The sequence below is a fragment of the Coenobita brevimanus genome, chromosome 98, assembly GCF_032717465.1.
Source record: "Coenobita brevimanus isolate Jiangsu-jjx chromosome 98, ASM3271746v2, whole genome shotgun sequence".
NCBI classification, from domain to species: domain Eukaryota; kingdom Metazoa; phylum Arthropoda; class Malacostraca; order Decapoda; family Coenobitidae; genus Coenobita; species Coenobita brevimanus.
In genome coordinates this window covers 26886742-26913379 of record NC_137051.1, presented here as the reverse complement: position 1 = coordinate 26913379, position 26638 = coordinate 26886742, and the positions used below count along the sequence as shown (strand labels likewise).

Below are 26638 nucleotides of genomic sequence, written 5' to 3'. Positions count from 1 at the left end.
AGAGGATGGAGAGCGAGAGACTAATAAGGAGAGTGTATGCGAGTGAGGTGGGGGGGGAGAGGGAGGGGGAAGCCGAGATTGAGATGGAGGGATGGGGTGGAGTGGTATATGACAGAGAGCGTTGTGAGCTGGGAACAAGGCAGTAAAGTGGCACTGGACAGGGCAACATGGAAGCGATTTGTTTGTGGCCACCCCTTACGGGATTGACGTGTCTGGCAATAGACAGATAAATGCTCTACAGAGTGGCTTGGATGATGAATAGATTGATATATTCTGAGATGATTTGGTAAGTGGTATGGGAGGAAGAGACTGTAGTTTTGGAAGGGAACAAACAGTCTACTTGTGTAGCAGCTCAAGGATATGAAAGGGTACATGGGGGATGTTCATATGGTATGCAGAATGTGGAAGGGGAAAAGATATTTGAATTTGGGGAGGCAACAAACATGACTGTACACTACACACATTTAAGAAAAAGACGGAGCAGGTTGATTACATACTAGTCTAGAGGAAACAGTAGCCAGATTGACTATTTTCTGGTCAGCAAGCCTGTTATGAAGTTGGTGTGGGATGTCAAAGTTATAGGGAGCGAAGAGTGTGTGCAGCAACAAAAAATACTGTGATGTGGTGCTTAAGGAGTGGGTGGTGAAGAAGAGAACCTATGCACCTAAGAGGAAAATACAGAAATTGAAAAACCAAGTAGCAAGGGATGCCTACTATAGTGAGATGAATTGAGTTGTGGCTGAACAGGGAGCTGTTGACAAAAGTGTAAATGAACAGTGCAGAGCTCTCAAGAACAATCTTTTGAGAGTTACTAATTCAGTGTGTGGATGGACAAAAGGACTTCCAAGACATAAGGTAACATGGTGAAGGGATGAAGGTGTAGAAGAAACAGCTATGAAGAAAAGAAGGCTTTTCCAGAATGGAAAGAAGGTGGTAACAGACAGGAATACTGTACATGGCTGCCAAGCATAGGACTAGTAAGGTGGTATACAGAGCAAAATCTTAAAACTATACTGAACTACCTACGTAGCACTGAAAGGAGAGAGTGATATTCAAGGTGGCATCTTAGAGGAGAAGGAAAAACAGCAATATCCTTGGTGAGCAGTGTGTGAATAATGATTAGAGAAGGGTTGCAATAGACAATGAGGACATTAAAGATGCCTGGAGAGAGCATTATAACCTGTTGCTGAAAGAGGAGTTTGACTGGAACGGGGAAAGTTTGTCAGCAGATCCGGTGATTGGCCCTTGGCCTTTGATTGATGCTGCTACTGTGTGCAGGGTGATAGACAGGATGCAGCAGGTGTGTCTGGGTTGACTGCTGAAATGCTAAAGGCCTCAGGAGATACTGAAGTGGGGTTAGTCACTGATATGATATGACTGCATTGTCCCAGATGACTGAGTGCAGTGTAATTGTAAATGTGTTTAAAGGGAAGGGTGATGCCCTGGAAAGAGGAAATTACAGTGGCATAAACACTTTAAACCAGATAATGTGGGTAATGGAGAAAGTACCAGAAGGTATGATTAGGGAAGGAGTGAATACTAATGAGATGCAGTTTGGGTATATGCCAGGCAAAGGGACCACTGATGCCATATAATTGTCCACCAGCTTCAAGAAAAATATATAAGAAAGAAAATTTATCAGTTTTCTTTTTGCTGATTTGGAGAAGGCATCTGACGGATTCCTAAAGAGGTGATAAAGTGGGAAATGAGAAAGCTTGGGATCGAGGAGTTGCTGGTTAGTGGTTATGGCTATATATGAGGGTGCTTGCACCCATGTGAAAGTGAATGAGATATGAGTGATGAGCTTTCTCTGTAGTGCTGTAAATTGGCAAGCAAAAGCCAATTAATACTGGTACACCAAACTTCGTTTTTCGATCAATCGATACTCAATAATTCATTGTTTTGATGTTTATAAATCTATACCTTTTTTCGTTGTTCAACATGGTCATCCCCACCATCTGGACAATTCAAACCATGCGCCGCCAGACAGACCGGCTGAGCTGCCTAGTCTCCTGCGTTCTGACCTGCTGATTGGTTGCCTCTTCATCCGTCTTCATTTCTAGTTGGCCTTGTGGAATATTACAGCACCACCATTGCTCCACCCAAAACCCCTACTATTACCCCTGTCAAGTGCAGTCATGTGCTCACCAACCTGATGAGTGTTTCGCCATTGCATGGTCAGGTGACGAATGCACCAATGATTAACCCCTAAACCGCGAAGTCGTTTTGGCGCTCCTTGCATGTCCCGCTACGATATTCACGCTCCGACAGACTTTGTACAAATATTTGCCAAAAATCAGTTATTAGTCCTAGAATATTATAATTAAATATGCATATGGCACATACCTTTAGGATGTTTGTTGAGCCTTCATCGAGTCTGATCAGCTAGTCAGCTCAGGTGCGGGTAAGGGGATGGGTCTGTTATGATGTGGTGGGGGTAAACCAGTTCTGCTGTCGGGCCCTGCTGCGGATGTCGCTGATTGCATTGCGCAGTTGACCCTTGTGCGGTGTGGTGCAGTGAGGATCTGTCCGTTCTCCCCTTTGGGGCCAAGATGCGAATGAATGTGTTTGAATGGATGAGTAAATGGGGAGTGTGTCGTCCTGTCTCGGCTACCTCCCTTTCCTTGGGGGAAGCAGCCTAGGTATATAGATAGATAGACTAATTATTTACATTTCTATTTACATTTTCTATTGTATTTTCAATATTTACACTTCTATTTTACTTACACTACCGTATGTTATGCACTGTCACTTGAAGTAACTTGAAAAACTATATTACATTGTTCCATCATATTTACATCCATTGCTTTCACTTACTATTTACACATTAGTTACATTTTCCACTTGCACTTTTAGAACTGCTTCAGGCTGTGGTAATCAAAAAAGCAGGTTACGCAGAGGGGAACCTGGCACTCAGCGCACTGCCAAGAGGTGTGTTTGTGCTCAGGTGTGCGTTGGGTGGTATGTGCACACACCTGGCACCTGCGGATCGCAGCCTTCCTCTTGGTTGTGGCAGGCATTTGCACCAGTCTGTGCCGATCCATGTATGCCCTCTGCTCAAGTCTGTCAGGATGTCTTACAGCATGGCACCTTGGAGCTGCTGCTGTTACCCTACCATATCTCTCAAGCAGCTGCTGAACACAAGTCCTGGCGAACAACCTCAGGGAGAAGGACTTGGGTGGCTTTACCTTCATCGTGTACAGGATGAAGGTGTTTAGTATAGTCGTGTCAATGAGATGCAGAAAAACTTTCCTGTACCACCTAGTATTCTTCCTGAGGCACTCGATCTCTCCAACCATCATGTCGGACTTGTCCACCAGCCGCACATTGATATCATAGTCTATGACAGCATCAGGTTTCCTCAGAGGTTAGCCTGTCCTACGGTAGACCTTCCCACTGTCTTTCAGTTCCCTCTTGTGTACGGTGGTGAGCATATGCACAACCCTCTTGTCATGCCACCGTATTGCCAGCATCTTCTCAGACTTGTGTAGGTGCACGTTTCCTCGCTGCGAGGTTCCTGCCCTGGGATTTGGGGAAGTGGGCACGATTGCTCTTCACAGTGCCGCAGGAGCCAATGCCGTGCTCTGAAAGGTATTTAGCAAGTTTCAGTGCTGTATAATAGTTGTCAGTATACAGCACATGATTCCTACCAAAATACCTTTCAAGGAGCACTTTCACTACACAGCCTGAGAAGCCAAGGGGGTGTGTTTTGTCCAGATCGACAGTGCTGGCTGAATAGATGACAAAGTCAATGATGTACCCCGTCTACAGTTGCACAGTACAAAAAACTTGATTCCAAAGCGATGGCGTTTGCTTGGAATGTACTGTACAAACCTAAGACGTCCTCTGAACAAAACCAAGGATTCGTCTACGACAACCTTCTGAAAGGGGAGGAAGAATGACATAAAACTTATCCTTCATTCTGCTCAGAATCTCTCGGATCTTCCAGAGTGGGTCGGTCTGGGAAGGTACATCGTTGTTGGCGAAATGCAGGTTTCCCATGATGTTCCGGAGGCAATCTCTGGCCATGTACTTACTGAAGGTGGGTGAGGGTAGTAAGGGGTCAACGGACCAGTATTCTTCCAACTCAAGCTTCTTTTGAGTGTGGCATGAGAAGCATGAGGGCAAAGAACACATACAGCTCCTGCACTCCCAGCACGGTCCACTGTTGCATCTTCGCTGCACCTGGACCACTTGCAGCACGTTGTGATTCGTACCTGTTACTCTCATCACATATGTGCTGCATGACTTCATCATCCAGGAAGGCCAAAAGAATGTACACACACTCAACATCCTCATCAAGAGTGAAGGCAGGCTGTATCCCTGAGGAACTCTCGTGGAAATGAAGATGTTCAGGGACGAAATCGGAACCTTCTGTCCACACGAAGGCGTCCAGGATTTCCTGTCGTGGCGGTGTAGGGTGGGTGAGGGTGGAGGGTGGCTGTGAGGCAGACTGGGCTGTTTCAAGGTCACTCTCACTGACCCTAGGTTGCCATGTAGCACTAGCAGCCCTTACTCTACTAGATACTCTACTTATACGTGTAAGGGTTTACCTCTTCTCCTACGGCCTGCCTTCCTGTAGGTGCTGGTGGAGACTCCAAGGATGAAGACTCAGGAGAAAATTCCGCTGAAGAGGAGGAAGAATTTAGTGAAATGGGGCTGGGGGAGCGGGGAGGTGATTCACCCTGGGACTCATGGCGGGCTGGGTCACGCAGGGCCATTCTTCCGGGGCTAACCTGCCGCCTTTTCATTCCCTTCCCAAATTCCTTCCCTTGCTGCACTAAGGGCCCCTTTCCCTTGGAGCTAGGGATAACTTTGGACACTAAAGCACTCGTACTAGGAGTTTCTGTCATGATTTCCTCCCCACGTTCATCACACGATTCACCCAAACGATCAAAGTCACTATCCATCATTATCATTGATAATTCTGCCCGTTCACGTTCCCCTGCTGAGTCACTTAGTCCTTTACTGCTTCCCACACAAGTTTTTCTAAGGGTAGAGGTCACAGGGCCCTTTGCAATAGGCACAGAAGTGGCAGAAATGGCGGGGAGCGAGTGCTACATGGTTTCACCTCAGAGGACAACAAGGAACTGAATGATGCGGCGTATATGGGCAGGCAAGGGTTGACAATGTTAATAGGGTGACAGCTGCTAATTTATATACTGTACTATGAAATGATTGGTAGGAAATCTCGACAATACATAAAAAAATAGGTAGTTCCAGGTGAATGTAAATATCACTTAGGCTTCTCCCTTCCCATCTTATATATATTTTTATTACGAGAATAGATTATACGGCATATTTCAAGGGGAAATTACCAGGGGAAATTAGCGAATGAGTGCACGTGAGATGTTGTCAGGTGGTAATTAGCCAATTCCAGGTGTATTGCACTATCACTTACCTTATTTCTTTTTTGCATATATTAATTTGTATAAGAATAGGGCATAGGGCTTATTTCAACGGATGAAATCAGTGGAAAATTCCAGGGATGATATGCTTAGCGCAGCGCAGCCGGGCAGACGAGAGGTTAGGATAACGGAGGGGAGGTAGGGAGGGGAGTTAAGAATGGGGAAAAATGGCTAAACTGTCAACAATGGATGGGAGTACAGCACCCTCGCGTCCAGCACGGTAATATTGTCATGCATGGGTCACGTGTTGGACCAAAAACGTGTTGGACTAACAACAGAGCTTATGGGGAAAAATGAATTATGTCAGCAACCCTCGGAAAAGTCACCCTAAATACCTACCATATACCTATACATATATTGGGACTATTGTAATTATAATAAATGGTACTGTGCTATGAATGATAACTAACCTTTTAGGATAGTGTTGGTGGGCTTGCTGGGAATGGAAGGTGGTATCCAAGGCTGTAGTTAGTCCTACTGGGTCCACGGAGGATGGCTGCTGGCGTCACTAGCGGGTAATGGCTGTTGCTCCTCCTCAACCTCCCTCATAAATCCTTCGAAATCAAACCTCCCACATAAATCCTCCGAAATCACACTCAGAATCACTATCTTCGTCCACAGCCATGGAAGATCCTGCTTCTGCCTGTCCTAGCACTGTCATCCTCGGCAAAGTGCATGCTTCTCACACTGTTGCCAGAGTCCCATCTCGTGACTGTGGAAAGTGATCGCTGTCGCTGACTCGGTAGAGAATAAGGAGAAGCAACTTTGTTTATAAACTAGTACGCACGCCGATGAGAAGGGTTTCAAAACGATTGATATTTATTCTAAAATATTAATATGTATTCAGTGTCAGGCTAAATGTTCAATGCCGTAGTACGATACACTCTCTGTCGAGTCGCCTGGGTTTTGGTCACACTGTTTTCCCCATCATATGCTCGGCAGGAATCCATCCAGATGAATTCCAAATGCCCGTGGTATCATCGGCAATTTTACCACGTTACCGTTCCGATTTGCCATCGTATCCTCGACAAACCTGGTATGAAGTGCCGTGTGATAGCCTTCGGCTGCCAGGATCTTGTCTTAGTTTTTTATTATGATCACGTTGGCTTCCATGCCAACAAGAGGGGAACAAGTCAAGAGTGAGAGCAGTGGAAATGAGTTACCTGAGAGGAGCATGTGGAGTGACGTGGAGGGACAGGTTGACGAATGAAGAAGTGAAGGAACGCTGTGGGGTGGATGTGGATGTGGTTGAGAAGATTAGGAGAAATACACTGAGGTGGTTTGGACATGTGGAGAGAATGGAGAATGAAAGACTGACTAAAAGGGTGTATGTGGGTGAGGTGGGAGGAGGGAGAGGGAGAGGTAGACCAAGGATGAGGTGGAGGGATGGAGTTGAGAGGTATATGAGGGAGGGGGGGGGTGAGTTGGGGGGAGGGTAGTCAAATGGTGGGTGACAGAGCGACTTGGAGGCGTTTTGTCTGCGGCCACCCTTTGCGGGATTAGGGGGTCGGGCTATAGATAGATAGATAGATAGACGTTGGCTTCATTCATGTCGTAGGCCTTGGCAATGTCAACTTTCCTCTCCCCTTTCTTCTTCCTCTCGATGCTTTCTAGCTTGGTGGCCTGAGGGAGGTGCCGACGCTTCTTGGGGTTCTCAGAAGGCTTCCTAGGCATCGTGAGCAGGGTAAAATCCAGTAACAAGGGCAGAAAATGCAGCAAGAAAAAAGCACCTTCCAATGCAATTATGCGACTGAGTGGCTCTGTGGCGGGAGAAATGTAAACAAAACATCACGTGACACCAGAAGCATTTTTAATTGGGCAGCATCACGATCACGTCACGATAGCGGGTGGGGAAGGCTACTTGATCAGAAGTTTTTCATTGGCTATCATCATCATGGGAATGTCCAGTTTGGCCGTGTTGGACCGGGGGTGATCGTGCTAGAGTGAACTCTGCGGATTTGGCCCACTTCTCGGAGCTCTGTGCGTGTTATGCTAACACACTCGTGTTGCAGTAATTAAATCGTATTAAATAATACTAATTAATTGCTCACCGTGCTAGACGCGAGGGAACTGTACATGTGAGATTAGTAGTGCTGACTATTGCTGGACATTGGCAGTACTGATAGATGATACAAGCCACCACTTGTAAGCCCGGGAGAATTCAAAATAACACAGAATCACAAAAGTGACGCTCCCTGGTATGATCCATTGCGCCCAAGCGTCACGAAAGTGACGCCCCGCGGTTAAGGGGTTAACAAACACTTTTAAGCACAATACTGTTTTGGTTCCGGTTTTACGTAAGGCACATCTTAGTTTGCACAAGGTTAGGTAGGTTAACCACTATGGGGTCCTGGGGACAAATCCCCTCAGTTAGGTTTTGGCGCTTCCAGTTAGGCTTCCACTGCTATTTACGGTTTTAAATTGAATATATTTGAGTTTGTTTGGTGTGGTAACGTCATGTCCAGTCGGCAGCATAGGCAATAAACATGCTATCGAAGGCGTTCAGGCGGTTTTCTTTAACATCATTAAACAGATATATTTTATTTGTTCCCCAATATTTTTTTGACTGAAAATCAAATGTCAATCATCTGAGATGTGAGTAGTAGGCAGGTTATAATCACTGGGGGGTCCTGGGGGCAAATCCCCCCAGTTAGGTTTTAGCACTTCCAGTTAGGCTTCCACTACTATTTATAGTTTTAAACTGAATACATTTGAGTTTGTTTGGTGTGGTGACGTCATGTCCAGTCGGCAAGATTGGCAATAAACATGCTAACAAAGGTGTTCAGACGGTTTTCTTTAATATCACTAAGTAAGTATATACTCGACCCTCGATTTCCCGGACTAAAAGGGGGGAAGACCAGTCTGGGAACCCCAAAAGTCTGGGAATCGCAAAAGTCCGGCCCCACATACAATTCCCCAGACTATTACCATCTATTGCCCGAATTCTCCAATACTATCCGACAATTACTCCAATATTCTTGAGCATTCTGGAATGTAGGCTGCCTATACCAACATAACTAACATACAGAGTACATAAAATAATGACACTAACACAATAACAGTACCGTAAAACACCCTAACTTTGGACATTTTTTATGTGTTTTAATGAATAACTCTGTGTAAAATGGTGCAATTTTATCCCTGTTGGTGTCACGTGGTAGCCAGGGACAGTACCTACTGAATCCATAAAATAAAAAAAGTTAGCCAAGCTAAACTTGTTTTTTTTTCATTTTCAAGTGTTCAAAGTTAGGAACAAATTTCCTAACTTCAGACAGCTCTTCCAAACTTCGGACATCCAGGTATTTGCCCCTTAAACATGAGAATGGTTAATAGCAACTATCTCCTGACACACTGTCCAAATATCAGACACTTTAGAAGTTTTTTAAAATTGTAAAACAAAATATTGGGCACTCGTGGCCCAAGTTATACATATAAAAAGAGAAATATCCAAAAATATCTTCTTTCTTGAGCTCATAAATTGAGATCACATTAAGATGCATCATATCACATTGTAGTAAGGTATTCTGGCTATAAATATAACTAAGAACTATTCAGAAACATTTTAAGACAAAAAAGTTGTATAAAAATGAATTGCATATATTCCAATTACCTCAAAAATAGAAAAAAGTGGAACAGGAGAAAAATCAAGCTTTTTATTGACCTCTCAGAACCAATTACAATTTTCCTCATTTAACTAAGCCCCCGGATTTGGCAAAATTGGGTTTGGTGAGGTTATACTGCAACCAAACAGTTGCCAAAATGGAGGGCTTACTGTATATATATAAAAAAGAAAAAAGTACATTCTTTACTGTGTACTCTGTGTAATAACAGACGTACCTGGTGCCACACAGAGTTTTCACTAGAACGTCTGAGAGCATCACGTTCCTCTCGCAGCTGATCACAGAGTTTCAATAGTCCCTGGGCTTCCTCCACATTTCCCTCAGATCCTAGCCTCTCCGCCTCACTCACTAGGCCTGTTATGCGCTCTGTGAGAAGTTCTAGTTGCTCATCTACTCTCCCATCTCCAGTGGTGCTGCTCTCCTGTTGAAACATACGCAAATCACTCCCATTCTCCTGGCCGTAAAAATTATTAAGTATAGTGTCTGACATCCATATACCTATGGCAAATTCATGCAAAAGAACAGCAAAATATGGTTAAGACTGTTAAATGTAAAGTAAAAGACAGTGTGAGATATACTGTGAATAATGTCCATAACTTAAGTCATAAATACATTAACTCATACTTTAGGTCATACAACAATCACTAAAATTGCAGTAACACTTACAAGAGCATCCTTTACTGATAGAGAGAGACGTTGCTTGCCTTTTCTTATCCGTTTATCAACATCAGTGAGCATAGACTCTGCATATCTGACAAACTCATCCTCAAATGCAGTGCGACGGTAAGAGTTGGCCTTCTCAAACTCGCGCTTCAAGTCTTCATCATGAATTGGCTGGAAATTCAATAATCAGTTACTGAAAGAACAGTGACAGGACAATGCAGAGTCTGTCTGATAAAATGACTGTTATGCAAGGATGAACTGAGAGATGCATGGAGAACAATGGCTGACAGGTGTATTCTTAATGTTAGGACTGAAAGTGGAGAAGCCAAAAGGAATATGAACAAACAACAGATGAAAAATTGAGGTAAACAAATTTGGGGAGCTCATGAACATAGAAAATTAGTAAAGTGCAAACACAGATGTCAGGAAGCTAAAGCTTTGTGTGATGCTGCAAGGATGTTAACTCCTGTAGTAAAAAATCCCAGCTTAGTGGGATGTAAAGATTCAAAGATCAGTGAAAGAATGTCAGTGATTTAGAGATAAAAGTAGATACTTCTTGAATAAGTGAATATACAGGCAAACCCCGGTTTAACAATGCAATTGGTTAGGTAAAAACCTATCGCTAGGTGACGTATTGTAAACCAGGGCCAATTTAACACGTAAAGTATAAGGATGCATTTTTGAGTCTTGGTCTCCCCTCTCCCCACGCAGTCCTAAACCTACCAAAGTGAGTCCCAGAAAGTTTAAGCCAAACTAAATGGCCTAACAACTGTAAAAGAAGTTAACCTAAGCCCAAAACCAGTGTCGGTCTCACTTGTACCCAGTCAAGGTCACTGCAGAATGCAATCTCCAACTCTCATTCATACTTGGTAGAAAAGAACAAGCAACTCTTTATGTAGTACAATCCCATCAGACAGTCCTAGGACAATTAAAATAAATATCTGTTATGCATAATAATAATGCATGAATGATGCAGAATTGTCCAATACGCAAATTGTGTCGATGGATAACCGTTAATGTTTTGACGGGGAATTCTCAATGGGGAATGTGATCGATGATACGATTGGGACAGCCTTTTCAACAGCCCCTCTTTATGCTGTTTTAGTTCCTGTTCTGGTTGTTGAGCTCCTATATTTCCTTTTCTCTTATTTTCCAACATTTATTTAGAAATTCCTTTGTATATTCAAAGCATTTTCCCTGGCACGGCCCTAATGTAAATAAATGATTTATCAATGTCACAGTTTTCATCAATGCAGGAAATATGTACTCTTGCAGGTTTTCATAATTATTAATATTTATTTAAAATCATTATATATTCCATGATAATTGGGTGAGGAAGGTAAGAAGTGTTAATATTGGGGGTGGGGTTATGAGAGGTAGACCAAGAAAGACATGGGACGAGGTCATTAAGTGTGACCTCAGGGTTAAGGGACTGAACAGGGAGGCTGCAATGGATCGTGCAGTGTGGAGAGCCGCCATTAGGTGACCAAGGCTGACACATGCAAGCATGTTGGGGCCTTTAAAAACAAAACGAAACGAAAAAACGAAACGACAGGTCAGATGTTCAGTGATCAAACTGGAAATACTGTGACGAAGAATCGTTGATGTTTTGATGGGGAATTCTATTGGCGGGGAATGCAATCAACGATGCTATCAGGATGGCCCTTTCAACACCCCCTCTTTATGTCGTTTTAATTACTGTTCTGGTTGCTGAGCTCCTTTATTTTCTTCTCCCTTATTTTCCAACATTTATTTAGAAATTCCTCCGTACTTAAAAAGTGTTGTAAACACATGATTATCGATGTCACAGTTTTTGTCAATGCATGAAATATTTACTCTCTATGGCTTCCATAATTATCAATATTTAATTACAGTTATTATTATGTATTCCATGATGGTCAAACATGAAATATTCTTTGTTCAGTTGCCTAGTTACCCACACTGTTTTCTACCTAGTCTGATGTGCAAGAATCCATATCCCAAATGACAGTGTTCACTCCACCTGTGACAAAAACACATTAACCTAAAAACAGTTTATAAACCAACCTAAACACAAAATTTAATTCTAAAATATCATCCATATTGGCAAAAAAATAAATAAAAATAAAATAAAAATAAAAATAAAAATCCATCGCAAAAACCCAAGGTAGGCCTGCAATAGGCATGGTAGGGTGGTATTTCTAAGCCCATCACCATTCCGGGGTATCACATTCGGGTATCATAAAACTGGGTTTGCCTGTACATCTCTGTTTCAGTCCAACATTCAAATAGAAAAATTCACTCAGTTCACCATCCACACGCATTGCAGTCTTAGTGCCCTCATACAAACTCATCATGGCAATCAACAATGTCCCATTTACTCCCTTTAATCTTAATACTTTCCACATTCCTTGTCTATTCACTCTGTCATAAGCTTTCTCTTAATTTGTGAAAGCCACATACAACTTCTTTCTCTTCCCTAGAAACTTTTCCATTAATGACCTAAGAATGAATATCTCATCTACACAACCTCTTCCCTTCCTAAAACCTCCCTATTCTCCTCCAACTATACTGGTAGCATTAGCCACAGCCTCTTGTACCCCGCCCCCTACTAATGCCCCACCCTCTTCCAACTCTACTTGTTGCTTTATTGACTGAGATAATTACTCTTCCTATTGACAGAATAATGAGCCTTACTACAAAATAGTATCGTATTATTTACTTTTACTATGAATTAATTTCTGTATGACAACGCACTAAAATTTGCTAACTGAATCAAAATCAGTTTGAAAAGAACCAGTCCGCCTCCTCCCGCGACTGCAGTTGAGTTTTGGCGCCAAGAAGGTTCGGAGCTTGGCAATAACACATCGCAGCCATGCCGCTATTACTATTAAACACATTAAGTCATCTGCCATGTCTGTTAAGTTACCACAGTATCATAACCAAAGTGTAACTGTCCTTATTTATTTTCTTTATTAATTTCATTAAAATTAGAGGGATTGAATACAGAAGTAGGAAAACGAAATGTCACTGGCTTCGCCTACTCAATACAGCATAATTATTTGTACAGTATAATTATTTATACCAACAATGCCTTATAAGAAATTTGATTCTATACATGTAAAGTCACTGAAATTTTATAGAGGGAAAAGGTGTGTGTGTGTGTGTGTGTGTGTGTGTGTGTGTGTGTGTGTGTGTGTGTGTGTGTGTGTGTGTGTGTGTGTGTGTGTGTCTGTGTGTGTGTACCAAATACAAGGAAAAACATCAAAACACTAAGTTCTTTGTAGAATGTATACCTTTTTATTTTCATAGAGGGAACTTTCGTTATTTCACAAACCTTTCAGACCGATGAAGTTCCTTGGTACTGTACTTTTTTCCAACACCCTTTACTACAAAACATGTTTTCCTAGTTAAATGGAAAAGATATCACTGCAGTTAATTACTACAAAATACATTTCCTAGCTTAATGGAAAAGATATCATTGCAGTTATGGGGTTAAGTAAAAGTTTTGTTGCTTCAATCAGCAAGAGCACCTGACATGTTTATCCGACGCTGGCCTGGAAAGACTGTGGCTTCCCTCATCCTACTCAGGCCGATGGGTGAGTGGGCGGGGCCAAGGGGGCAGGGCACAAGAGTCTCTGGCTAACACTACCAGTACAATTCCTCTGTTATTTCCTTAACTCTGTAAATACGTATCCTTCCATATACTTTTCCTAATACAATAGGAAAACACATGCCCCTATGATTTCCACACACTTCTTTCTGCCCTTTTCCATTGTACAGGGGAATAATTATACCTGACTTCCAATCCTCTGGGACTGTAACTACTTCCCAGGCCAACCTGCACATCTTCCACATCCATTCAACTACTATCTCTCCCTCATGCTTCAGCATTTCACCACTCATTCAATAAATTCTTGGGGCTTTCCCCATTCTAACTTGCTTCATTTCTTCAACTTCCATCCTACTGATTTCTTCCTCTCGTCTCACATCCCTCCTTCTCCCAACGATTCCCCAGCTACTTTCATTTTCTATGCTCAACAGTTCCTTAAAGTGTTCTCTCCATCGGCTCACTTTTTCTCTCTAGCAATCTACCATTATCATCTTCCACTCCCCGACTAACTTTTTTATCACCCTGTCAAACTCTTTTTACCTCGTTCCAGAACATTTCTTACATTCCCTTCAATTTACACTCAAATTTCTTCCAAATTCCTCATCCACTCTCTTCTTACTCTCATTTACTAATCTTTTCACCTCTCTCTGCCTCTCTACATATAACTCTCTTCTCTCTCTCAACTTCCTCCATGCCCATTTCTCATCCACACACTATGTGCTCTCTTCTTTTGTGCCACAGCCTGTCTCATCTCTTTATTCCACCATGCTGTTCCTTGTATCCCCTACCTATCATCTCTTCACCCGGCACACAACCTCACATGCTGCACAGATTTGTTCTGTGAGTATCTTGCACAGACCTTCCACGTCCCCCATCGGCTCCAAATCATATTTACCCAATCGCTCCTCCACTTCTCTTTTATATTATGCCTTTTTTCCATCCTCTTGCAACCTTTCTACCCTCACTGTATGTACTACTTCCTCCTGTCCTTCCTTTCTTCTATTCCTCCATTTCATTTAACCCTTGATTTTCACCACCAAGTAATGGTCCAAGAGTCCACTCCCCCAACCTCTGTATGCTCTTGCATCCATTATGGACCTTCTGAACCTATCATCCATCATCACCATCATCATCCAGACCTCCTTTCCCACCCTAGGGCAGGGGGAGGAGTGGCAATGTCCAGACAGCCCAAATTTGGCCAATCCAATGGGCCACACTCCCGTTCACTCATCATTCAAGTCAATGGAATCCTGGCTCTATCGGATAGGCCAGAAACATTCACCACGTTTTGTAGCTTTACATAAACATATCAAATAGATTCAATCCGGATGCTGCCACGTTAAAAAGGGGTGCAAAATCCCTGATCATGCACTTCTCACAACATTCACCCAGCCAGCTCTATCTCATCAGTTCCCTAGCCTCACCAACTTTCAAACCTCTCTTCCTCACACACTCATCCACCATATCTCTCCACTTTCTCCTTGGACTACCTCACCTCCTCCCTCCGTCAAATTCACTCAGATATACCTTTTTCACCACTCTGTTGTTATCCATTCTCTCCACATGACCATACCATCTCAGTACACTCTCTTCGATCCTGGTGTCCACTGACATCTGCACTCCACATCTTTCATGAATTACATTATTTCGTATCCTATCCACCCTCTGTACTCAACATACATTCCTCAGCAGTCCCATCTCCACTGTTCTTACTCATGACTTTTTATTTTCATGCCATATGCATATGTTAATGTTGGCACTAACACTCCTTCATGTGAGCCTCATGCAGCTGCAACAGTTAAGCCTCTGTTTCTTTTCAAGGTCTTCATTGCACCAGCTACTTTTCTTCCTTGTATCACTCTACTTTCAACTTCTTTTGCACATTTTCCTCTCTATCACTGTACCCAGGTATTTGAACTCTCTCACCAATTCCAGTCTCTCCATTCACTGTAACATCACACTGGGAGCCAACTTCTCTCTCAATAACCATCACTTCACCCTTTTCTACATTTACTTTCAAGGCATGACGCTCACACATATCAGCAAAACTCTGCACTAGCCTATTAAGTTCTTGTCTGGTATCTGCAAGCAGTACTGCTTCACCAGCATACAACTTTTTTTTTTTTTTTTTTTTTTTAAAATAATGAATGGAGGAAGGAAAAACAAAGGAAAAAAAAATGTCCATGTGCCTAAAGACATCCTCTATTCATAAAATACTTATACCAATTGGATTTAAAATCGAGAGGATTAAACGTATGTGGGAAGCAACTCCCAGGAGGTGAATTCCAGAGAGTAGTAGTTCTGAGGATAAATGAATTTTGGTAAGCAGAGGGTCTGCATTGTGGGGGAGAGAGTGTGAGTTCATGGGCACTCCCAGCTGCCCGAGTATTTCGGGAGAAAATGTGACGGGGAGGCACAAATGAAGCCAGTTCGTTAGAGCACTTACGGTAAAAATATCGATTAAATAGTGCTAAAGAAGCAACATCTCGACGTACTGATAACTGAGGAAGGTCCTGCATTATGGCCGGATTATTGATTAATCCAATGGCTTTATTTTGAATTTTGTCCAACTGCCTCAATGCAACCGCTCCACATCCACTCCACAGTGGTGAACAGTATTCGATCTGAGAACGCACATGACTTTTGTATATTGTGGCCATCTGCTTCTCAGTGAAGAACTCACGAACTCTATACATAAGTCCCAGTATTTTAGAAGCATTTTTAGCAAGGGATTTAACATAAGCTGTCCAGCTTAGGTTGGGGTTTAGAGATACTCCAACCATCACCATTCATTACCAACACCATCCCTCTCTCTATTACTCATGTTTTTACTTCTCTCATCACCTCATGCATATATATATTGTACAACCATGAGGACATCCATCATCCACACACATATAATCAATTACTGCCTTCCAATCATTCAGTTCACCACCCTTCACATCACTCGCCACGTATACCGGTGGATCATTTTGTGTCTGAAGAGGGTAATGTACTATCGGCTATCATCAACCCTCTCCCTGCACAAATGTCCACCAGTGCACTGCCATTTTCATCCACTTCTACAGGCACACCCCACTCACCAACTACTGTACTCCATCCACCTTCACATTCCCTACTTTTTCATTCAAATCTCCAATCAAAAACACTCTCTCATTCCTTTCAAACTTTTCCATGCATGCTTCCACATTTGTCCTGAAAACTTCTTTCACTCTACTTGCACGATCTTGCACTGGCGCATAAACACTCACTATCGCCCACATTTGTAGTACAACTTTCAATCTTACCCACACAATCACTGAGCAAACAGATCCAGACTCGTATATTCTCCTTCCATCTCTTGCACACAACAATGCTCTGTCATTCTCACCCACTCCCATGCATATACTCCATCCATACACCCATTCTCTCATACACTCACCTCTTAATTTAGTCTCGGTTATTTCACATACATGCACTTTTGCACCCTCAAGCACCTGGACAATGTCTCTCTCTTTCACCTCATCATTCACACCCCTTACATTCCATGGCACAATCCGTAACATGTCCTTTGTTCAGTCCTTAGTTGTCACCTGTTCGTCTGTCCTGGTCAGAGGCTTCTTGTTCGTATTTTTAGTTAGTTGTTTTTCGGGGAGGGGAACTAACCCTCCCCAACTCACTTGTTGTCAAGTAGGGAACACGTGTTGGTTGGTTATAAGGTTACCACCCAGCGTTGTCTATGATTTCCTGGTTTACCGGAAATCATTTGGCTTGCAACTCTGTGTAGGGCTACACTAAAACAGACTACCGTTACACTAAATAGATGGATGATGGGTGCCCCCACCTTCTAAAAGAGTTGGAATTAAGGCATTCAGGGCAACACTTGGGCAGAGCACCTATGACTAACCACTTTCAGCCCACTTCAAAACTCAGTGACAAAGCAGAGAATGAATGACCTAGATTTTCACAGACCTAGCTTGCTTGAGGTAAGGACATTAGGGGGCCCATGGGGGAGAGAGGAATTTCTGTCAGGGTGAGTCTGTGAGATAGGAATTTCCTGTCAGGGTATATCCAGCTACCAGTACCACCATTCTACCTCATGCTCTTTGCGTGTGGTAAGGAAGGAGATGCGGATGTTTCTTAAGTAAAAAATGCGGATGTTTATCACACGTGGATGCAGATATCCAATACATATTTAATACTGCTTATCTCTCTCTCTCTTTCTATTTATATATACAGTAACTTCTCAAATAACGCAAGGGTTATGTTCCTGGAGACGTCATATTATCTAAAAATGCGTTATTTAAACAATTTTCCCATAAGAAACAATGGTAATATTGGGGGTTACATTCCCGGACTCAGGGAAAGTCTACCCATTTGGAAAGTTATGCTACTCTAAACTTAAAAGCAGCAATATTAATTTGAAAAAAAATCCACGTAAAAAACAAAAACAGTATATTTGGGGAGAAGTAAACAACATTTGAGCCCTAGAAGGCCGAAGCGTTGTTTACTGCTCCCAAAATACATACAGTACTGTTTTCGTTTTTTAAGTGGATTTTCTTTCAATTTTGCTTCTTTCATGGCACTGTGAAAGTACCTCAGTATTATTAATGCATTAGTAGGTCACAGAAACAATTCAGTAAAAGCAACATTTTCATTACAGTATGTAGGTCACAAATAATAACACACAGCATCACTTCATCCACTTATCACTTGTCATCTGCTGTTGTCCCTCCTCATCCCGCTCCTCCACCTCCAGCCCTCCCCCACCTAACAACACATAGCATCACTTCATCCACTTATCACTTGTCATCTGCTGCTGTCCCTCCTCATCCCACTCCTCCACCTCCAGCCCTCCCCCACCTAACAACACACAGCATCACTTCATCCACTTATCACTTGTCATCTGCTGCTGTCCCTCCTCATCCCACTCCTACACCTCCAGCCCTCCCCCACCTCCAGCCCTCCCCCTCCTCGCTCTGCTGTCCTGATATGTAAAGACTTAATTTACCATAATGAAACAGATATAACATATTTATCTATCTATCTATACCTATACCTATCTATCTATCGGTTGGACAAGAGCACCACCAAGACATAAAGTAACTTGGTGGTGGGACGAGGGTGTAGAAGCTGCAGTTAAGGAGAAAAGAAGGCTTTTCAAGGAATGGAAGAAGGGTGGTAACAAGAAGAAATATTTGGCTGCCAAGCGTAGGGCTAGAAGAGAGGTATACAGGGCAAAGTCTGAGTCACAGAGACTTTTACTTGATAACCTAAATCAAGGGGAAAGGAAAAATATGATATTTAGGGTGGCAGGTCAGGTGAAAAGGGATAATCGGGATATTATAGGTGAGCAGTTTGTGAAGAATGATGAAGGAAGGGTGGTGGTGAACAGTGAGGATATTAAAGATGCATGGAGAGAGCATTATAACCGGATGTTGAATGAGGAGTTTGACTGGGACAGAGAAGGTTTGGAGCCAGCAGATACAGTGTCTGGCCCTTGGCCTTTGATTAATGCTGCTACTGTGAGTGAGGCAATAGGCAGGATGAAGGTGGGGAAGGCAGCAAGTGTGTCTCAGTTGACTGCCGAAATGCTGAAGGCTTCAGGCGATATAGGGGTGAAGTTAGTCACTGACCTGATAAATAGCATTATTTATGAGTGTGTTGTCCCAGACGATAGGCTGAAGAATGTAATTGTAAATGTATATAAAGGGAAGGGTGATGCCCTGGAAAGAGGAAATTATAGAGGTATAAAGCTTTTACATCAGATAATGAAAGTAATGGAGAGAGTTTTAGAAGGTATGATTAGAGAAAGAGTGAATACTGATGAGATGCAGTTTGGGTTTATGCCAGGTAGGGGGACCACTGATGCCATATTCATTGTTCGACAGCTTCAGGAAAAATATATTGGTAGGAGAAGGGATCTTTATTTTGTTTTTGTTGATTTGGAAAAGGCCTTTGACAGAGTCCCTAGAGAGGTGGTGAAGTGGGCAATGAGAAAGCTTGGCTTGGAGGAGTGGCTGGTTAGAGTGGTTATGGCTATGTATGTGGGTGCTCACACCCAGGTACGAGTGAATGGAGATTTGAGTGATGAGTTTTCTGTGAATGCTGGTGTGCATCAGGGGTCAGTTTTGAGTCCCATGTTGTTTATCATGGTACTTGAAGCCCTTTCACGTGACTTTAGAAACGGACTTCCGCGGGAGTTGTTGTATGCTGATGATTTCGTGTTGATTGCAGAGAACAACAGGGAGGTGGAGGAAAGGTTTAGGAAGTGGAGAGATGGTATGGGGCACAAGGGCTTAAGGGTAAATAAAGATAAAACAAAAGTGATGATATCTAGGGTTGGTGGCAGTACTGTCAAAGACGAGGGAGAGTGGCCATGTGCAGTTTGCCACAAGGGTGTGGGAAGTAATTCCATCTTGTGCGGTGTTTGTGATAAATAGGTGCATAAGAGATGTAGTGGTATCAGAGGCAGACTGCAAGATAATGCTAGTTTTATGTGTACAGCGTGTCAGGGACAGCAGGTGGAGATTGTCAGACGTGAAAGAATTAAACTTGCTGGTGAATCTCTTGAGTGTGTGGCAGAGTTTTGTTATTTGGGAGACATGTTGTGTGCTGGAGGTGGGGCTGGAGCTTTCTCTGTGGCTAGGATGAGAAGTGGTTGGAAGAAGTTCAGGGAGCTCTTGCCTCTCTTGACACTGAGAGGACTCTCCCTACATGCTAAGGGGTCTTTGTATGCAGCATGTGTTAGGAGTGTAATGCTGTATGGTAGTGAGACCTGGGCAATGAAGGAGGAGGATATTCGCCAGCTCAGACGTACAGAAACAACAATGATTAGGTGGATGTGTAGTGCGTCCCTGTGTCCAAGGTCTGGGGGGGCTGGGTTCAGGATGGAAGAGTTGAGAGGTAGAATGGGACTGGAGTGTATTGGTGTTGTGGAGAGGTAGATTGAGATGATTTGGACATGTGGAGAGAATGGGGGATGCTAACTGGGTGAGGAAGGTGAGAAGTGTTAATATTGGGGGTGGGGTTACGAGGGGTAGAACAAGAAAGACATGGGATGAGGTCATTAAGTGTGACCTCAGGGTTAAGGAACTGAACAGGGAGGCTGCAGTGGATCATGCAGCATGGACAGCCGCCATTAGGTGACAAAGGCCAACGCATGCAAGCATGTTGGAGCCTTTAAAAACGAAAACGATATTATATATATACTGTATATATATATATATATATATATATATACAGTAACCCCTCCAATATCCGGATCAATAGAGCCATCGGTAGGTTCGGATATTGGTTTTGTCCGGATATTGGGCCCCAGCTTATGGACTTGTACTTACGGACCCTAACACAGAGAAACACCTATACAACTCCCTCCGGACATGCATAGCACCTATTTAACACCCAAATCACACCAATAAGGCACATAAATGACTGAAATAAATGCAATAGACACATAAAATGTGGGTTTAGGAGTATGTTCATACATTAATAAACATTCTGGTACTTATGGACTCTAACCGAACCTAACCTAACCGAACCTAACCGAACTCTGAAAAACACATTCCTACTGCACATGCATGAGGTAAGTTTAGTATGGAAAGAAGTACAGTATGACACTTTCTGGTAAGTATAGTATGGGAAAAAATACAATATGAAACATTCTGGTAAATATAGTATGGGAAATAGTACAACATGAAACATTTTGGCTACTTACAGCAAGTCCCTGGCCACCTCGATGAATAACCGCCTCCTCTCGGACTCTGACAGTAAGAACGATTTCCTGAAGCACTTGCACTACACTCTTCCTGAAGTCTTGCACTGAACTTAGTCACTAACACACAGAAGTCCGTTCTTTTCACAGTGTTCACTTTAGTCCAAATAATGTTCCATTAAATTTAAGTGTTGCACATAAACTTTTCCCAAGTTTTTTTAAGTTTCCAAAGCCAAAACAAAGAAGGCTAGTTACGTTAAATTTCTTTTCTACTTAGTCTTTTCTCCCAACTTGAAAACCTTAACACAACACACCGTTTTTTTCACTGCACAACACTCAAAATTCCCGTGTGGTCTAGTGGAGAAGTTCTTGCTGTTTATTCACTGTCAGAGCCCGAGAGTATCACTGGCAGGCGTCCAAGGGGTGCATCGGTGGGTAGTGGTGATGGCGTACCGACTACAGAAGACTCTGAAGACAGCCGCAAACTCACGTCGAGCGGTGACTCTTGTCGCGGTGAGAGACAGGCGGGAAGTGGGGAGGATGCAGCGGCGCTCTATCGGACGTCGGAGGAATGACAAACCAAAACAATGCTCTCACGCGGCGCGCGCGGCAAGTTCAAATTACGGACGGCAAAAAATCGATTTTTTTTCCAATTTTTTTGGATTTTCGGACCATTTTGGGAATGTTTGATCCCAGGACGATAAGGTTCGGTTAGTGGGGATGTTCGGTTATTGGGCGTCCGGATATTAGAGTGATTACTGTATATATATATATATATATATATATATATATACTCTCTACACTCTGGCTTCAGTATTCCTGTCATTCTCTAACTAAATATATCCGCGCTGTTTATTTACCTCCTAATTCTACTGTCTATCTATCTATCTATTGCCAGACGCCTCAATCCCGTTTGGGGTGGCCACAAACAAATCGCCTCCAAGTCACCCTGTCCCCCGCCATTTCACTCCCATGCTCCCAACTCACACCCCCCTCTCTCATATACCTCTCCACCCCATCTCTCCATCTCAACCTCGGCCTCCCCCTCCCTCTTTCCCCCTCCACCTCACTCACATACACTCTCTTCGTCAGTCTTTGACCCTTCATCCTCTCCACATGGCCAAACCACCTCAGTGTGTTCCTCATAACGCTTCCTATCACATTCACATCAACACCACAACGCTCCTTTATATCCTCATTCGTCAGCCTGTCTCTCCATGTGGCTCCACAGGTTCCTCTTAAATAACTCATTTCCACTGCTCTCACTCTTGACTTGTGTCCTTCCAACAATGTCCAAGCTTCACTTCCATACGTTAGAGTTGGTATCACAATACTGTCATGTAGTAACTTTTTCACTTCCATGCTCACTTCCCTGTTTCTTATCACTGCTTTCAAAGAACCAGCAACCTTTCTTCCCTGATGTACCCTTTCAAGCACTTCACCCTCCAAACCTCCATCCTTGCTCATCACACTACCCAATACTTAAAAGTACTCACATTTTCCAATTCCTCACCATCCAACCTCGCTGTACATTCACTGACTTCACCTCTCTCAAAGACCATCACTTTACTCTTCCCTACATTCACCTTTAGATTCCGTTTCTTACACACTCTCTCAAACTCATCCACCAAACCTTGCAGCTCCTCTTCGTCTTCACTCAACAACACAGTATCATCTGCAAACAACAGTACAGGGAGTTTCCAAACACTATCCTCTCTCACCAGGGCCACTCCAACATCCACTACCCTACCTTGTACCTCTTTTATTACCCCATCCATGTACAGATTGAACAACCATGGAGACATGACACATCCCTGTTTCAAACCAACTTTCAAAGAGAAAAATTCACTTAGTTCACCATCCACATGCACTGCAGCCTTCGCACCATCATACATACTCTTCACAGCATTCAACAGCTTCCCACCTATTCCATATATTCTTAACACTTTCCACAATCCTAGTCTATCCACCCTGTCATATGCTTTCTCCAAATCCATGAAAGCCGCATACAACTTCTTTCCCTTCTCTAGAAACTTTTCCACTAAAGATCTGAGAATGAATATCTGATCTACACAACCTCTTCCCTTCCTGAAGCCTCCCTGTTCTTCTTCAACTAATTTCTCTGTTCTTTCTCTAACTCTGTCAATAAGTATCCTACCATACACTTTTCCTATTATACTAAGAAGACAAATGCCCCTATGATTACCACACACTTCTTTTTCCCCTTTTCCTTTGTACAAGGGAATAATTATACCTGACTTCCAATCCTCCGGGACTCTACCTTCCTCCCAGGCCAATCTGCACATCTTCCACATCCATTCTACTACTATCTCTCCCCCATGCTTCAGCATTTCACCACACACTCCATCAATTCCTGGGGCTTTCCCTGATTTAACTTTCTTCATTGCTTCCACAACTTCTATCCTACTGATTTCTTCCTGTCTTCTCACCTCCCTCCTTCTTCCAGCCATTCCCCAGCCACTTATACTCGCATTACTTCCATCCTCCACGTTCAACAATTCCTTAAAGTGTTCTCTCCATCTGCTCACTTTTTCTCCTTTCTCCACTAGTAATCTACCATTTTTATCTTTCACTCCCCTGCTAACTTCACTTCCACCCTGTCTTACTCTTTTCACCTCTTTCCAGAACATTTTCTTACAGTCCCTCCACTTTACACTCAAATTCCTTCCAAATTCCTCATCCACTCTCTTCTTACTCTCTCTTACTAATCTTTTCACCTCTCTCTTTCTTTCTACATATAACTCTCTCTTCCGCCTCTCAACTTCTCCCACGCCCCTATTTCTCATCCATTCATTGTATGCTTTCTTCTTTTGTGCCACAGCCCGTTTCACCTCTTCAGTCCACCACGCTGTTCCTTGCACCCCCCTCCGTCTTCTCTTCCTTCCACACACCACATCACATGCTGCACATATTTCTTCTGTAAATATTCTACACACACCTTCCACGTCCCCCATCTGCTCCAACTCATATTTGCCCAATCGTTCCTCCACTTCTCTCTTATACTCTGCCTTTTTCTAATCCTCTTGTAGCCTTTCCACTCTCCTTGCAACTACTCCTTCCTCTCGTCTTACCCTTCTTCTATTCCTCCATCTTACTTGAACTTTAACTCTGGCCACCACCAAGTAGTGGTCAGAAAGTCCACTCCCCCAACCTCTATAAACTCTTGCATCCAATATACATCTTCGCATCCTTTCATCCACACACACATAATCAATCATTGCCTTCCTTTCACTCAATTCACCACCCACCCTTCTCATCACTCGCCATGTATACCTGTGGATCATTTTATGCCTGAAGAGGGTATTGGCTATCACCAACCCCCTCCCAGCACAAATGTCCACTAATGCACTCCCATTCTCATCTATCTCATCAGGCACACCCCACTCACCAACTATTCCATCCACCTTCACATTCCCAACTTTACCATTCATATCACCAATCAAAAACACTCTATCATTCCTTCCAAACTTTTCCATGCACACTTCTACATTTGTCCAGAACTCTTCTCTCACTCTTCTAGCATGATCTTGCGTTGGCGCATACACACACACAATCGCCCACATTTGTATTCCAACTTTCAACTTTACCCACACAATCCTTGATCCAACTGATCCATACTGTCTTATGCTCCTCTTCCATCTTTTACTCACAACTATACATACTCCTTCCTTTGCCCTCTCATTCTCACCTACTCCTGCACATATACCCCATCCATACTCCCATTCTCTCACACTTTCTCCTCTCCATTTTGTTTCAGTTATTCCACATACATCCACTTTCGCATCCTCAAGCACCTGGAACGCATTCTATCCATTTCTCCTTTCTCTGAAATCTCCATTCTAGGAGATTTCAATGTTCACTACCGCTTTTGGCTCTCCTTTCCTTTCATTGATCCACCTGGTGAACAAGCCTACACCTTTTCTATCCTTAATGACGTAGTGCAGCTTGTACAGCACCCTACCCATATCCCTGACTGCCTTGGAGAGAGCTCCACCATACTTGACCTCTTCATTACAACTAATCCTTCTGCTTACACTGTTCATCTTTTCTCTCCGTTGGGCTCCTCCGATCACAACCTTATCACCTTAACCTGTCCTATCGCTCCGGTACGGCCTGTGAACCCTGCAAAGAAACGTCGTCTGTGGCACTTTGGAGCTGCGGATTGGGAGGCAAGCAGACAGTACTTCTTTGATTTTCCCTAGAATGATTATTGCTTCCATGGACGGGAGCCATCTGGGTGTGCCTTGTGCATTACGAAGGTTATTCTCTAGGGCATGGAAGCATACATTCCTATCTCATATCCTTTGACTAATGCAAGAAAGTTTTGGTTTAATCACGCTTGTTCTAATGCTGTCCGCAACAAGGAGAGGACCTATAAAAGGAACCGGAGCCAACCCACCCCTGAATCACATCTTTTATACGTTTCTGCCCGGAATCGTGCTAAGCCTGTTCCTCGCTCTGATAAAAATAATTTCATCCATACTAAATGCTCTCAACTCTCTAACTCGAGTTCTTCCCGCTCCTTCTGGCACCTTGCCAGAAACCTTTCTAACAACTTTACCTCATCATCCTTCCCTCCTCTTTTCTACTCTGATGGTTCCTTAGCAATTTCTTCTACTGATAAAGCAGATCTCTTTGCTCAGACTTTCTTCTCCAATTCCACCTTAGACGATTCCAGTGCTGTTCCTCCATAACTTCCTCCCTCTGACTTCCTCATGGCTGACATTAAAATTTCTTCAGCTGATGTATTTTATCCCATCACAGGCCTCAATACTAATAAGGCATATGGGCCTGATGGAGTCCCTCCTGTTTTTCTCAAGAACTGAGTTTCTGTGCTTACACCCTACCTAGGCAAACTCTTTTGCCTTTGTCTATCAACTTGTACCTTTCCTTCTTGCTGGAAGTTTGCTCTCATTCAGCCAGTCCCAAAGAAGGGTGACCATTCCCAACCCTCTATCATCCAATTGCTTTAATATCCTGTATCTCAAAAGTTTTCGAGTCAATTCTTAACAGAAAAATTTTAAAGCATCTTTCCTATCACTACCTTCTTTCTGATCGTCAGTATGGGTTCCGTCAGGGATGCTCCACTGGCGATCTTCTCACCTACTTTTCAGACTCCTGGTCATCCTCCTTTCAGGACTATAGTGAAAATTTGCCAATGCACTTCACATCTCAAAGGCTTTAGATCGAGTCTGGCACAAATCTTTAATTTCCAAACTGCCCTCTAACGCTTTCTATCCTTCCATCTGTGCCTTCATCGCTAGCCTCCTTTCTGGTCATTCTATAGCCGCTGTTGTAGACGGCCATCGTTCTTCTCCTAGATCTATTAACAGTGGTGTTCCTCAGGGCTTTGTCCTATCACCAACTATCTTCCTTTTATTCATCAATGACCTTCTAACCTGTACATCTAACCCTATCCACTCATACGCTGATGACTCCACCCTTCACCTTTCCATTCGGTTCCCGCAACGTCCTCTCAGCATTTACTTCAGTAAACAAGGGATGAGACTATGGAACACCTACTGTCTGACTTGGCTTGTATCTCTGAATGGGGTAAAAATAATCTGGATGTTCTTAATGTATCAAAGACTCAGTTTTTACACCTATCAACCCGACAAAATCTTCCAGAGGTATACCCACT

General features: G+C 43.2%; 1 protein-coding gene across 3 annotated transcripts in view; it reads right to left on the bottom strand.

Annotated features, from left to right (window-relative positions):
* LOC145414012 (luc7-like protein 3) overlaps window positions 1–26638 on the bottom strand; it is a 198705-nt gene that overhangs the window by 84517 nt on the left and 87550 nt on the right. For all 3 annotated transcript variants that reach the window (XR_013899815.1, XM_080283580.1, XM_080283581.1), the window contains exons 3-4: window positions 9695–9862; window positions 9246–9449 (exon numbers count right to left, since the gene is read on the bottom strand). Coding sequence is in view for 2 of the 3 variants with exons in the window: in XM_080283580.1 (XP_080139706.1) it covers window positions 9246–9449; window positions 9695–9862 (372 nt within the window). In the remaining variant the exon portion in view is untranslated. The remainder of the gene's footprint in view (window positions 1–9245; window positions 9450–9694; window positions 9863–26638) is intronic.